Here is a 15,802-nt window from a genome sequence, read left to right on the forward strand (position 1 = left end):
GTTTAATATTTAATGTTTTAAATATTTCAGTATTAGAATATTTTAAATATTTCCATACAAAGAACGATGAATTGAGCAAGGATCATTATTATTTATCTTCCCCTTCTGCATTTTCCAGTCAAACCATCTTCTTTGAATTAGGCATTCAGCATGTCACTGTCTCTGGTTTGCAGATCTGAGTGGTTGTGTAACTTCAGAACTAAAGTGGTGTTTTTACCCTATTTTTTCTGCCTATACTTTCTAAGTTGTATCTTTCTGTATACCGCAGTTACATGAATTTACTCATCAAGTTACTCTTACGCCTCTTAATAGATAAAGATCATAGTTTTAACTAATCAGAAGAGGTAGATTCTGCATGAAAAATACTTTCCTTTTTTAGCCGTAGATTTAAAGGCAATTGGTAGGAAGGAAGTGCAAGTTTTGAAAAGTACTTCAGATAATTTCAGAAAGCATATTCACGGAAGATTAACAGTAAACATTTATTATTTCATTTTATGGATTTTTGTCTTTCTGCTTGGATGTCACTGTTTCCTATCATGCATTGTACCAATAGGTCTAATATACCCACATCTCTTACACCTGAAATTCATAATGACCTCTTTTGGATTACCTAGCAGGATAAATGGCTTAAACTTCAAAGACCATCTTAGTAAACTGCTTCAACATTTAAAAAGTAAAAGCAACATCTTCTCTCTAATTGCATTAAAAAACAATTTCCTTTTTGTTCCAATAAAATCATGAATTCCATTTTTTACCAACTACTGCTTAGAAATACTCTCAGATTAACATTTAGTATTTCTATTCTGTAATTTCCTGGTGATACTGAATCTTGAATCAGTTATGAGCTTTATAGCTGTGTATGAAATTGCTAGAAAATTTGGTGATGTGAGTTCCTTTTGCTTTCAGAATAAACACTTAAAATGATTAGAATTAGGGTTTACAAAGAAAAGCTCTGAATGTCAGCTCCATAGGGGGTGTGTGTGTATATATATATATATATATATACACACTTAAATGCAAATATGCACAGTCCTTTTGACACTTGTTATGTTTATAACTGTTTTTGTTGTAATTACAGAAATGTATGGTGGCTTAACTTTTATATGAAGTTTGGTACTTATATATTAGATTTACATTTGAGGTTACAGACTTCAATTGTCTTGGTTTGCTGACCCTATCGGAAACCTGTTTACTATGTTTTACTGTAATAGTCTATTAAGTTCTTCTGTGCAAGAACATGTGACATCATTTGCTAGTTAATTCTAGGTACTAAAAAAATGCCCAGCTTTTCCATTTCTTAATCTTTCAAACAAAGTTTTTATTTGTATGTGAATACACACATATAAATAGTGTGTGTATGTGAATATATATATATATATATATATATATGTAGGTACATACATGTATATGTGGATATACACTTTAAGGAAGACCATTTTTTATATAGCCATTTTGATCAAGCATACATTGTTCTTTCTAGCAAGCTCGAGATGAAAGCAAGTGATACTTTTTAGAATATCAGAAATGTCCTTTGAAGCACAGGTGTTGGCAGTTAGTTATCTCTTCCTTTCCTTGTTACATTCAAAACTACGAATCTTTGTATATGATTGGAAGCTTGTATCTCTATGTGCTTTTGAAACATACCACTAATCTATTTTTTTTTTTAATTTATTGTTGTTGTTTTACATGTACATATGTTGCCATAATGGAGTTTTCTTCTTATTTTGGAAATTTACACAGACTTCATAATTTAAAATATTTAGATACAGGAGGAGAGTAGTTTGCTGCATTGCAATATATTTTTATGTTAAGTGGTATTGATTTTAAATTTGTTTTTCATTGCATCTTGTGTTCTTCATAGTCTGCTTTTTTCCATCAACACGGATGCACAACAAGTGATACCAATGCAAAGTATAACAGTCGTGCTGCTCAACTTTACAAAGAGAAAATTAAATCTCTTGCAACGCAAGCAACAAGAAAGCATGGTACTGATGTGAGTAATGTGTGTCTTATGCAATTTAGATTTTTCAAAAACTTTCTGTTCTTTACCATCCAGAGCAATTTTAAGCTTCTAGTTAATGTGAAAGATTATCTGCCTATTGGAGGTACTGGTACACGTTGCAGTGAGGTTACAAGCTGTGGAGTAAACTATTTGCCACTTTGTTGTTGTTTTTTGAAAAAAATTATTGAGGGTAGAGCTGAACCTCATATTTTGGGTTACTCGAAACACCATTTGCAGGATTTACAATAACTTACAGGAATTCTAGGCAGAAACTTCAGGTATTCTTCAAAAAGGAAACTACTTTGTTTCTCAAACGTGCTGAAAAATTGTTTGTGCTACTGTATAATAACAAAAACACCAGCACTTCTCTGTGAATTATATATTGTATTTATTTTTGCTTTTCTGTAACTGAATTATTCCTGAGAAGTACATCATATAAAAACATAAAATTGCCAATAGCGTTAACTACAAAATAGTTGAGATTTAAGTGGGTTTTAATTTGAACAGATAAATGTTTTTTTTCCTTTTTTCTACAAAAAATATATTTGAAAAATTAGCAAGTTTTATATATACATACATACATACATATATATGTCCTGAACATGCTGTTCTGTTAGAAATGCAGGCATGCTGTCAAAGCTTTGAAGTTAGGTTGCTGACAGGAAGAAGTTGTTAGCGAAGTACACATTATTTAGGTCTGCTGAGGTGTTAAGTAAGTTTGACAATGGCTCTCTTCTATATATGCAGAATGAATGTCTTGATAGTTTAATTCAATGTGTTTAAGTCCATGGCTAATTCATTTGAAGTTGATCAAATGAGTGAGAATTTTAAATAAATTAATTAAATGTCTTGCTTTTCTTTCTTCTAATCTGTTCATCAAATACTATGAAATTTAATTATTATAATTTTGTATGTCAGATATAGTTAATATGGTTCTCATCACTAACTTAAGAGAATATTTCTTTTTACTTACTAGACAGCTTTAGATGTAAAACAAGTTCAAGTAAAGCTCTAGTGATATTAAATGTTGATAATATTACTGCAGCAGAGCTTATACTGAGTATTTTGTTAGGAAGAAAATGGGTAATTTGAGGGAAGACATCACGAGACATTGAATCTAAAAAGGAATATTTTTAACTTGGGGGGGAAAAAAAAGCTTTAAGGTAAGTGCATTTTTTAGGATGCATTCATGCAGTTATCCGGTAAAATTAATAATCTCCCTCTCTTCCTTCTTTCCTTTCTACCTCTACCAAAATACTTCTAGCTGTGGACAGATGGATGTGGAATGCCACCTGTGTCACCGGAGCACAAAGAGGAAGACTTTTTTGCATCCCATGTTTCTCCTAAGGTATAGATTGCCTGTATTTAATTCTTGTTTGCTTTCTGACTTCTTAAGAGAGCTGTGTGCTCTGTGATTAATTTTAAACTCTGTAAGAAAATCTAACAGAGAAAGGATAAGTCAGTGAGTTAACGTTTACCTGCTTTTCCTTCTGTGGGTCTCAAAATTCTTCCTGGATGTGAACCACTTTCTAAGATGATAATTTAGAATGACCCAAATAGTAGGTAAATGTGAAATGAAGCTGTGTTTTTCTTAGGCATGCAATTCTTGACTCATGATTCCTGTCTTGGGAATGCCCTAATCTAAACTTAATATGTGATAACTGTTTTTTTGATGAATAAAGTTTAATGGAAAAAAATGCTATTTGTTAAGCAGATGCTTTTTTTCTTCCTCCAGAATTTCTCCGTCCTCTTTGAAAAAGTTAAAATAACTTTCTGAAAGCTACTGCTAGTGGCGTTCCCCAGGGCTCAGTGCTGGGGCCGGTCCTCTTTAATATCTTCATCAATGATCTGGACGAGGGCATTGAGTGCCCCCTCAGTAAGTTTGCAGATGACACCAAGCTAGGCGCATGTGTCGATCTGCTTGAGGGTAGGAAGGCTCTGCAGGAGGATCTGGATAGGCTGCACCGATGCGCTGAGGTCAACTGCATGAAGTTCAACAAGGCTAAGTGCCAGGTCCTGCACCTGGGGCGCAATAACCCCAAGCAGAGCTACAGGCTGGGAGATGAGTGGTTGGAGAGCTGCCAGGCAGAGAAGGACCTGGGAGTGATGGTGGACAGTCAGCTGAATATGAGCCAGCAGTGTGCTCAGGTGGCCAAGAAGGCCAACGGCATCCTGGCTTGTATCAGAACCAGTATGACCAGCAGGGCTAGGGAGGTGATTGTCCCCCTGTACTCGGCTCTGGTGAGGCCGCACCTCGAGTACTGTGTTCAGTTTTGGGCCCCTCGCTACAAGAAGGACATCGAGGTGCTTGAGCAGGTCCAGAGAAGGGTGACGAAGCTGGTGAGGGGCCTGGAGAACAAGTCCTACAAGGAGCGGCTGAAGGAGCTGGGCTTGTTCAGCCTGGAGAAGAGGAGGCTCAGGGGCGACCTTATTGCTCTCTACAGATACCTTAAAGGAGGCTGAAGAGAGGTGGGGTTGGCCTGTTCTCCCATGTGCCTGGTGACAGGATGAGGGGGAATGGGTTAAAGTTGTGCCAGGGGAGTTTTCGGTTAGATGTTAGGAAGAACTTCTTTACCAAAAGGGTTGTTAGACATTGGAACAGGCTGCCCAGGGAAGTGGTGGAGTCACCATCCCTGGAAGTCTTTAAAAGACGTTTAGATGTAGAGTTTAGTGGGGACTGTTTGTGTTAGCTGTGAGGTTGGACTCGATGATATTGAGGTCTCTTCCAACCTAGAAATTCTGTGATTCTGTGACCTCTGCTCTGCTTTCTCAGTGCATTATAGTGACAGATGCTGTGTTTATTTCAGAGAACAGTGTTTCAGAGACTCTCTTGTGTCTTAGATTAAAAAATACCATTAAAAACAACTTCAGTAGTTGTGATCTTAAACTTGGAATAATTAAGTTACTGCTGTGCCTAGTATTCCTAAATATTTCAACAATATTAAGTGTTCTGACATGATTGCTTTCTAGTATAGTTGCAATCAGTGAATACCTACATCTAAGTATCATCATGAGGCATATTTTGGGATAGAGAAGGATGCAAAGAACTTGGCATATCATATTAGGCCTTGTGAATATTCTTCAACACTTTGTAAACATTCATTGCATTCATTCCCCAGTCATGATGTTGTGGTGATCCATGTATATCATCATCAGTAATAAAAACCTATGCAAGCTCATATCTGTGACCTGGTAAGGAACACAGTAAAAATAGCAGGTTTTTAATTGACTTTCTAATATATCTAGGGTGCTTAAGTATGGGAAAAGCTGTAATTTAAAGGAAAAAACTCCCCCCTCCTTTAGTTATTCAATTGTGGCATTTTAAAATAATAACTTTTTTTGTTGTTTTTGTAATGTTTCAAAAACATATTTTAAAGGAAATTTCAGCCTTTTATCAGTTTGTTTTATTTTAGGAAATTCTACTATGGTCAATATTTGAATGTCTTATAAAAATGAATTTTGACATCTTTGAACCAGGGAAAGAATATTTATGTTTTACAGTTTGGGAAGAATGCTGTATTACTCAGAAATGCTTGTTGCAAAGAAAAAAATAAATTAGTTTTTGTGAGTTGTAGTCTAGTATTTTCATCAGATGATCATCTGTTCTGACAGTAGAAAAGTAAACAGTATTTGTTTGCAAAAGGCAATATGGAAGAACACTTGAAAGTGAGTTGGAAAACCATAAACTGCAGTAAGCTAGAGAGAAAGAGAGTTAAGCAGAGAAGCGTAAATATTTTTAGGCTGAAGTATGAGAAGTAGGAACTTGTTACAAAACCCCTTGAGAAAATTTATCAATATATAATATATATAATACATATTATATATGATTTACATTATATACAATAATATGTAATATCTATATATTATATATAAAATTTATCAATATATAATATATGTAATATGTAATATATATTCTGTTATATATAAACAATATATATATAATAATATAATGTAAATTTTCAAAGCAGAATTTTTGGATAGCTGCAAAAGTAGGGGATCAGAGACAAGCAGTCTGTGTGCTTCAGGGCAAGAGATTCTTTAGTATGGTTATGAAATATCGGGAGTTTATGAGATTGAGGTTCTAAGGAAGAGAAGCATGGACTGGCAGTGCATGCTGCCAGTGCATGCAGGCACAGCATAGGTGGAAAAGCTAATACTAAGTGCGTATTATTGTGAGCAGGTCACAGACTTGCCTGGTGAGGAGGATGTGTTTGAGGGTTATTTCTGAGAGAGAAATAAATACAGGTGCTCAGCAATGCTTTTTAATAAAGGTAGACATTTCCTGTAACAGGTTTTAAACATAGAAGTTGTAGTCATGGGAATCCAATTTTAGCTAATTAGTGGTCTTTGAGCACAGTGCTCGTATTTATTAGATGTATTCTATGTTGTGTGCACTTTTGATCTTTGTGGGTTTTTTTTTTTTCAATGCAAAGAATACTGAATGGGTACTATCAGAGCCACAGCCAGTTTCTCTACAGCAGAAAGCTTCAGAAAATGTTCCAGAATGCTATGAAGGTATGACTGATTCTTTGTTAACAATAAGCTACATTTTCTGATAGTCTCTTTGTTTAGACTCTCTTTACCTTACTTAATAATTAAAATAACCTTATGCTAATAACTTAAGTATTTGGGGGAGGAAGGAGTTTCTAGAAGATTTTAAGTCTAGAAGTTTCTAGACTGTGTGGGACTACATATTCCTTTAATAATGTTTAATATGAATCCAAATTGAAATCTGATTCAGAAGATTTCAGATGAATCTTTGGGTGCATGCTGCTCTGTTAGTAACGGGAAAAGCTGTGACAGAAATAGCACATTGTGGTATCTGTATTGAACAGTATCCTGAGGACAGTGAGTTGTGTTTTGGTATTTTAATTTAGATATTTTAAGCATTCAAATGAGCCTTCTGGTATTCTTAACTTTGTTACTCGTCATCCTTTCAGGTGGACCGGAACATGGACCAAGTGTTGATTACCTTAGTACATCACCAAAAGCTGCTTTAGGTAATGAGTGTAAGCAGAAGATAGCAGCCAGTATAGTATACTTCTATATTCATACTTACTAAGAATGTATGACTGGGAAGAGATGTGAAATTCTTAGTTTAATAGCAGTGTGCATGAGTTACTTTTATACATCTTAATTTGTATTACAACTTCTTTTCTTAAACAGTATCCATCAGTTTTAGTCAATTGCATTCTGGTTTTATCTATCTTGTCCTAGCTGACTTGATGAATTTAAATGTTACAGGTATCAGACCTGAAATAGGTGACCAGTAATGCTTTACACCTTCCATTATGCTGCTTCAGGTTGTGCATCTAATAGAGCGTTGTGCTGTGATTACTCTGGGGTGTCCTCATTGCAGCTTTTCAATACTTAAAGAGGGCTTATAAAAAAAGATGGAGAGCAACTTTTTACTTGGTCAGATAATGGTAGAGCAACATGGAATGGTTTTAAACTAAAAAGGTGGAGATTTACATTAGATATTGGAAGAAATTCTTTATCATGAGGATGGTGAGGCACTGAAACAGGTTGCTTAGAGAAGCTGGGCATACCCCATCCATGGAGGTGTTTGAGGCCAGGCTGGATGGAGCCTTTGTCAACCTGGTCTGGTGGGAGGTGTCCCTGCCCATGGCAGTGAGGTTGGAATTAGGTGATCTTTAAGGTGCCTTCCAACCTAAACCATTCTGTGATGAATGGCTTGCTATTTAAGCTAAGGAAGCACATTAGGTCCCTATTTAGATAGATTTTGCTTCCTTTTCAGAAAACTAAACATAAAAATTTAGTTTACAAATCTTGTATTTGTAATACAAAATCTTCGATGTCCAGAATTTTAATTTACTTAACAGTGAGGCGTGTGTCATATTGCTTCATCACTGTTTTTTTTTATTCACTGTTTAGTTTGTTTTTTATGAGATGAAGGCAAGTGTATTGAAAAAGTGTCATTAAAAATACCAAGTTTAGGAGTTCTGTCAGATTTCATAATGAGCAGAATGTAGGTTCATTTACTGTGTTTCAGTATTTAATACAAAGCATTAAGGCTGGAACTTTCACACTTTGTGTGTTTATGATGATATAGGTATGTTTTATCTGTATCATTGCTTATTTTAAACATAACCAATATCTTTCTATCCAGAAAATAATTTATCCTGGAAGTGGTATGGGAACAAGTGGACCTCTAGTGTGATTTATAATGGCAAGTTTGTATACCAGTTGGTATCCACAACTGGAAACTGAGCCATAATTTTATTCCTATTAAGAATTGGCAAGAGGTACCTTACCCTCAGGTCTTTTTCCTACCTTTTCTTAGTGATATTCATCACTCTGTTCTATGTAACTCTGTTTAGTTTTTTAACCTCTTCATGTAGAAAATGTAATACTTAAGGCATTAGAAACAACAAAAAAAAAATAGAAAAACTGTTTTGAGGCTGAAATTATGGAAATCCACTTTTGCAATTCTGAAATTAATGAAATTGTATGTCAAGTAATGTATGTTTAATCATTGCAGAGAATACCACCTTCATAAAAAAGAAGCCAAATCAAGTTAAGAAGGGGGTAAGTCTATATAGTTAATGCATATTTTTCTCTGTATTATAAATCTCTGGAAATATGTAGATTTTAATTTGGAAATGTATTGTGTATGTTAATACTAAATAGTACACATATCAATAACAATAGATGAAAATAAAAAGCAATAGAAAATCTGTTCTATATCAAACAGCCAATGATCTGTTTCAAAATGGATTATTGTTAAGATGAATTTGTCTAATAAATTGCTATTACTCTGTAGTAGAGTACTAAAGATTAATTGGTTGTTCTCTGACCTCAGATAAATTCTAAGTGAGTTTACATGTATACAGCACACTGAACTGTCTAGACTTCCACATGTATATCTGAGCATTTTTTTTGGTGCTGTCTGGACCTGAATAGCAGATTTGGTTAGATTGAACAGTATTATTCCTTGCTCTCACTAGAGGGCCCTAATATGCAAGAGGAACTTCATTTTTATTCTAAATGGCTTATGCAGATATGTTCCCTTACAGTACGAACATAACTGAGTTCACAGGTGCATGTACAGTTAGTGAACTGTAGTGTCAGAGACTAAAACTGTACAACTCTGTGTGCATAGACCAGAGCTCTTACATGAAGCCACTAAAGTGCTAACAGATTAAGATAAAAATATTGTGAAAATTCATATTGCTGCAGTGTTGCAGATGACAAATTAAATGCATGGGAGACAGAGAACAGCAGTCTGAGGGCTTTGCCACATCTGAACCTCCATCATTGTGTTGATTCATATTTGTAGTATTCAGTTGTTTTTGTTTTTTTTTTTTAATAATCAATAATCAGAATGAAAGAATATGTTTTCCTGTACTGAAGTAATGAGCTAGAAGTAGAATTGTTTTAAAAGAACCAGCACAAAACTGTAACCTCTCAGATGACATATTTATCTAAAAATGTTTACTGTGCGTTGTCACTTGCAAAAGCTAATCATTGTGTGTTGTGAGTTTTGCATAAATGTATGTAAAAAATTTGTATATTGCTGTACTACCTTAAATCATTAAATACTTGTGTACACATTTATTAAAAATATGAATAAATCCTTAATAGTAAGATAAGAGACTAGCACTGGCCGGTGAGAACTAATATAATAAATAAGAAAAAAAAAATTGTTGCCACTTCTAAGTATAAATTGTGATTTAAGTGAATGAGAAACAAATGGTTCAGCTGCCACAAATTTGATTATGTTACTATACAACATAATCATTATTAAAGTTGTGCTGTATACTCCCTAACGGTATGTAGTGTTTGCTATTGCTTTCAAAGTTGACTCTTAAATCATTTGAGGTGATTGACTCAGTTATAATGTTGGGACTTCTATTTTTTGTTTTCTAATAAATCAAGCTTGGAGCCAAAAAAGGTGGTTTGGGGGCACAAAAAGTCAGCAGTCAAAGCTTTAATGAGATTGAAAAACAAGCACAAGCTGTAGATAAAATGAAGGAACAACAGGATCTTCATAGCAGTAAGCAAACTGGGAAGGAAGAGCCACTGTAAGTATGAATTGTATGTACAACAGTAAACTGTGATGCCTAATTTCATGTTAATGAAGTAATTGTCAACATTTTAAATGAAATGTTACCATAGACTAGTTAATGCAAATAAAACTTCAATTCTTGCTTAATAATCTTGCTTAATAAAAATCCCCAAACGTGGATGAGGTGAGCCGAAAAGTAATCGCTCTATTTCTGCCCTCCCTCCTCCCTGTTAGGTATATGTTTCTACAGTTGCTCTTTTACTGTAGAAATAACCCATTCCTGTCTTTAAAAATAACCTTAATGTTATTTCTATTTAAAGCAGAAAATAAAGAGTCATTCCACTGATACATATGAATAATGTAAAATAAATGATAAAATATGCTAAGATTAATACCACAGAAGGTTTTTCTTCTTTAACTTTTCCAGTCTTTCTAAGAGCTTAGGAAACATGCAAGTACTCGGTTTTATTAATATATGTTGGGTAAGAGTTTCACTGCTGAAAGCAGATGGTAGTTTAAGTATGACTAGAAATGTCTGCTGAAGTTTCAACTCTTTTATACTGGAGCCGCTTTCACCCTTTGAATGTTTTTGTTGGTGTCCTCAAATCTGTTAGTCCATTCTCAATAAATACTCAGGGTATGGTTCTTTGTTTTCGTCATTATATTTCTCTGCTACATGTTTTTGGTTTCTTGCGTTATCATAGTTGTCATCAAAATTAGATCATTAAAGAGTTGGTTATGTACTCTTTTACTGTTGTAAATTTTATCATCCTCTCTTAAGTGCTAACATGTATATTTTTTTATAACCTATTAAAGACATTTCTGAATTTAAATGTAATTATAGAATTACAGGATCACTTGGAACTCATGGTACCAAGTTTTTAGGCCTGCTACTTTTGACCACGTTACGTGTCCTCTGCAGAAACGGATGTTCATCAGAAGTATTAAATGCAAAGAGATCGGTAATTTTTCGGAGTACTTTTACCACAGAAATTGCATTTCTCACCGATTGCCAAACCTGAACATGCTGCTAAATTAAAAAAAAAAAAAAAAAAAGTATCGTTCATGAGTTATGATTTTTCATAAGTTTTCATCAGTTAAGAGATTTTTGATATTCATAAAACAGATTTCATAAAACAGGCTGCAAATCATTTTACTTAAAGTGCTGGGTAAATTTCCTTCAGTAGCAGCTTTAAGCTGAGCTTTAGAAAACATTTTCAGCTTTCTCTATGAGTTGGTCTTAAACTGTAATAATTGGTTAAAATCTTCTTTGGAAATGTTCTGTGGTTTGAAGATACATTTTTCTGTTTTTTTTTTTCTGTTTTTTTTTTTAATTTATTTCAAAAAACATTCAGTGGATGACTGACTTTTATTGTAAGCATCTGAATGTAAGACAATGAACTTTTGGTTCCCAAGTTCTAAGTTCTAGAACCCAAGTTCTAGGTCCCTCTAAACACACCAATTAGAGGATATCCAATCATCACATGATTGAGATCACTCTCCTTTTTGAAACGCCTCTTCAGTGGAGAAGCAATGTCCCACTCCTTACAGGAGGATGGTACCTACATCACTATCCGTTAAGGAAGATGACCAAATGCTGTGCCCTTCTTGTCCTAACTGGTTCAGAAACACACCCCTGCCTTGCAGGAGAGTGCACTAACCATCAGGGTGTGAACTTTGGTAGGGGCATCTTGTACTCTTGTTTAAAGTTAAGTATGGATGGGGCCAGAAGAAGAGCAAGCCAGGAGAAGCCTGTGTTGGTAATCAAATGGTTAGGACACACACTAGAAGAAAATACTCTTTAGTCCAAAACTTTATTTTCATTCCTGCTTCTGTACAAAATGGATGGAAAGTTACAAGGGAAATGTCTTGTTTTCAGTCTTATGTACTTCCCATCTACTGAAGAGCATAAGGTCTACAAGCAGCATCTAAATCTTGTTTACCATGATTCTAATAATGTTAATTTGCACTTTTTACCAGCCACAGTCTGTGAATTAAATATTGCCATATTCCTTGTTAAAATTACTATTTGTATCCCTTTTAACCTACCAAATTAAATTTTAAGCAGTGTTTCTACAATTCTGTAATCAGGATTAAAAATCTCTGTGTCTCCTACATTGGTACTGCTGGAAAATAATAATAAAGATATTGTCTGAGATATAGGAAGGCCTATGGCATCTCTGAGCATTTACTATATTTGAATTAGGAGGATGTTTCAGGTGACAGAATGTGTTGCTAGCTGTGCAGAAAATAGTAAGTTGTGAATGCTTCAAAGGTTTTATAATACAGATTGTCATATCAAATATTTGATTTTGTAGGTACAAAGATTCTCTTCGCCTCTTCTGAGACACTTTTTCTGGGACAGAGGGGAGCAGTATTGATTAAAAGAAAGCATAGTCTACTCCTAGTAAATGTCACTCAAGTATACGTAACACATGATAAAACCATTAGGAGTAGGGGTAGAGATGTAGCAAGGCCAAGGAGTGAATTAGAGGAACACATCACTAGTATTGTATTATGGATGACACAGTATTGTAGTATATCAGAACTGGGTAATTTTGATGATCGTTTGGTAGCACATAAACTATGACAATGGGGGGAAAAAAAACACAAAACTTTTAGGTTGACTTAATAGCGATGCAAAACCATGTCTTGAACTGTAATAGTACGTTTTATTTTGAAAAACGAAAACAAAGCAAGCAAAAACAAACAATGTGCTCCTATTAATAATGAATATTTTCAGTAAACATAGAAAACAAAATACAGTGCTACATTAGATACTAATTTTCTACTAATATGTTTTGTTCTAGTGTATCATCTTTACGATTGGCCTACAGAGATCTAGATATTAAAACAAAAGAAAAAAAGTTAAATCTATCTGGTAGGAAGAAAAATGAATTTGAGAGGCTTGGCATGGGATTTGGCAGCAACAGAAGGTATGTGAAGTTCTATAAACTATTTAAGATGCTCTTTGGTTTTATGCAGATATTCTTGATTTTGATTGGGAATTGAAAAAGTATACGGAAGTGTGAAGTGTTATGGAAACTTAATCATCAAAGATTCAAGTATTTGTTAGGGAAGAGGACAGGAGTGCTTCTGATAGATTTCAGTTTTAACCTGCCAGACAGGTACTAACTTAGATCGCAGATATATGTAGATTTTTTGCTACTGTTAGCTGACTATGAAAAAGGTAGCTGGAATGTTTTTAATGAACAGTACAGACGGAAGTGTAGCTTATCTACTACAAGCCAAAACTCTGAAAAATCACATGATTGTTTAACTGTTGTTGGGAATAGTCTGTGTGTTCAGAAGTCTTGTCACTGCTTCAGAGAGCTATAGCTGAGCTTTCCAGGGTTTTTTCTTTTGTTTAAAATTCCACTCTTTCTTAGATGTTTTCATTTAATAAAAAAAAAAAAAAAAAAAAAAAGCTTTTAAAACACTGTAAGAGCTTTGGCATTGTCATCAGGCTTCAGAAACTAGGTTAGGCCTTTCATTTTTATTTTTTTAGGGTGTGGACTTTGTCATCTCTTTACATACTTATTTTCTTCCTGTCCCCAGTGGTATTTCTCACTCAGTCATCTCAGATATGCAGACAATAGAACAGGAAACACCAACAATTGCAAAAACGAAGAAAAAGTACGCTGATGAGGTAGAAGACTCTTATATATCTTCGTCTAGTTCAAGGTAATACATCAGCTTTCTGTTTTGGGTGAGACAGAAGTATATGCAAGTTATGTATTCAAATCTGTGCAATATATTTGAAACAGGATAAAACCAGAAGGCAATTCCACAGGTCTACATACATATTATATTTTCAGGTTACATCTGAATCAGGAAAGTTGTGAAATAGTTGATGTTATTCTATGATTATCTCAATGACATGAATGTATTTAGAATCACAGAATCATAAAATGGCTTGGGTTGGAAGGGACCTTAAAGACCAGCTGGTTCCAAGGCCCCTGCCATGAGCAGGGGCACCATCCACCACACCAGGTTGCTCAAAGCCCCATCCAACCTGGCTTTGAACACCTCCAAGGATGGGGCATCCACAGCTTCTCTGGGCAACCTGCTCCAGTGCTTCACCACCTTCTGAGTGAAGAATTTCTTCGCAATATCTAATCTAAATCTACTCTCCTTTAGTTTAAAGTCATTACCTCTTGTCCTGTCAGAACACTGCCTGATAAGGAGTCCCTCCACTTCTTTCCTGTTGGCCCCCTTTAAATACTGGAATGCATCTATAAGGTCTCTAGGCTCAATAACCCCAACTTTCTCAGCCTGTCTTCGTAGGAGAGGTGCAGCAGTCCCTCAGATCATAGTTGTGGCCTTCCTCTGGACCCTCTCTAACAGGTCCGTGTCTCTCTTACGTTGGGGACCCCAGAGCTGATTACAGTATTTCTAGATGGGATCTGAGAGAGTAGAGGAAAGTGAAAGAATCACCTCCCTAGATGTGCTAGCTACACTTTTGACGCAGCCCAGAGTAGGGTTAGCTTGCAGAGCTGCAAGCTCATACTGCTGGCTCATTCAGTTTTTCATCTACCAATACCCCCAAGTCCTTCTCTGTAGGGCTGCTCTCTATCTGCTCATCATCTGGTCTATATTCATGTTTGGGATTGCCCTGACCCAGGTGCAGGTCCTTGCACTTGTCCTCATTGAACTTCATGAGGTTTGTATGGGTGTACCTCTCAAGCCTGTCAAGATCCCTCTGGATGGCATCTCTTCCATTCAATATGAGGAAAAGGAGACACTTGTTCTCAGAAACTGCACCTCGAATACTATGTTCCGCACCTGGAGTACTGTGTTCAGTTTTGGGCCCCTCGCTACAAGAAGGACATTGAGGTGCTCGAGCGAGTCCAGAGAAGGGCGACCCCCTGGTGAGGGGTCTGGAGAACAAGTCCTACGAGGAGCAGCTGAGGGAGCTGGGCTTGTTCAGCCTGGAGAAGAGGAGGCTCAGGGGCGACCTTATTGCTCTTTATAAGTACATTAAAGGAGTGTGTAGCGAGGTGGGAGTTGGTCTATTCTCCCATGTGCCTGGTGACAGGACGAGGGGGAATGGGCTAAAGTTGTGCCAGGGGTATTTTAGGTTGGATTTTAGGAAGAACTTCTTTACTGAGAGGGTTGTTAGGCATTGAAATGGGCTGCCCAGGGAAGTGGTGGAGTCACCATCCCTGAAGGTCTTTAAAAGACGTTTAGATGTTGAACTTAGCGATATGGTTTAGCGGAGAACTTGTTAGTGTTAGGTCAGAGGTTGGACTCGATGATCTAGAGGTCTCTTCCAACTTAGACAATTCTGTGATTCTTTGAAAATAGTCTGAATAATTTGTGTTTTGTCTTATTCACTGTCCAGGACTGTACTATGTAAAAAGCATTGGTATATCAGCTTTCATTGGCCATATCAGGGAATCTAGGGTATTTTTTGACATAATGACTTCTGTTTTTCTTTTCATTTATTTTCTGGCACTTTTATGTGTATTCAGTGTTGAGTTTAAAATTAAACAAGTATCAGTCTGATGCTAGATTCACTGCTGTCTGCATCATTCTATTACCTAGACGCATGCCAAATACAAAAGCATAAATCTTAATATGTAAGATGAATTGTGTAGATGTCTGTAGTCTTATTTTGTAGACTTTGTCTTTAAATATAAAATTTATGCAAAAACTTAGGCAATTTTTTTTTTCTGTCAGAGCACAAATGCAATGCAAATTATGAAATACTGATGTTGGAAAGGAGACAGAAGAGTGCCTACAGGCATTAATTGGGATGAAACAGCTGT

The 15,802-nt window shown here is 35.6% G+C and overlaps 1 protein-coding gene across 1 annotated transcript in view; it reads left to right on the plus strand.

The window, feature by feature from the left end:
• The window catches only part of ARFGAP3 (ARF GTPase activating protein 3), a 34,301-nt gene that overhangs the window by 8,020 nt on the left and 10,479 nt on the right, over positions 1-15,802 (plus strand). The window contains exons 4-11 of the mRNA XM_027450044.3: positions 1,862-1,993; positions 3,267-3,350; positions 6,436-6,517; positions 6,943-7,002; positions 8,505-8,551; positions 9,902-10,047; positions 12,842-12,967; positions 13,590-13,715. Of these exons, the coding sequence (XP_027305845.1) occupies positions 1,862-1,993; positions 3,267-3,350; positions 6,436-6,517; positions 6,943-7,002; positions 8,505-8,551; positions 9,902-10,047; positions 12,842-12,967; positions 13,590-13,715 (803 nt within the window). The remainder of the gene's footprint in view (positions 1-1,861; positions 1,994-3,266; positions 3,351-6,435; positions 6,518-6,942; positions 7,003-8,504; positions 8,552-9,901; positions 10,048-12,841; positions 12,968-13,589; positions 13,716-15,802) is intronic.

This window comes from Anas platyrhynchos, chromosome 1 (assembly GCF_047663525.1).
Source record: "Anas platyrhynchos isolate ZD024472 breed Pekin duck chromosome 1, IASCAAS_PekinDuck_T2T, whole genome shotgun sequence".
Lineage (NCBI taxonomy): Eukaryota > Metazoa > Chordata > Aves > Anseriformes > Anatidae > Anas > Anas platyrhynchos.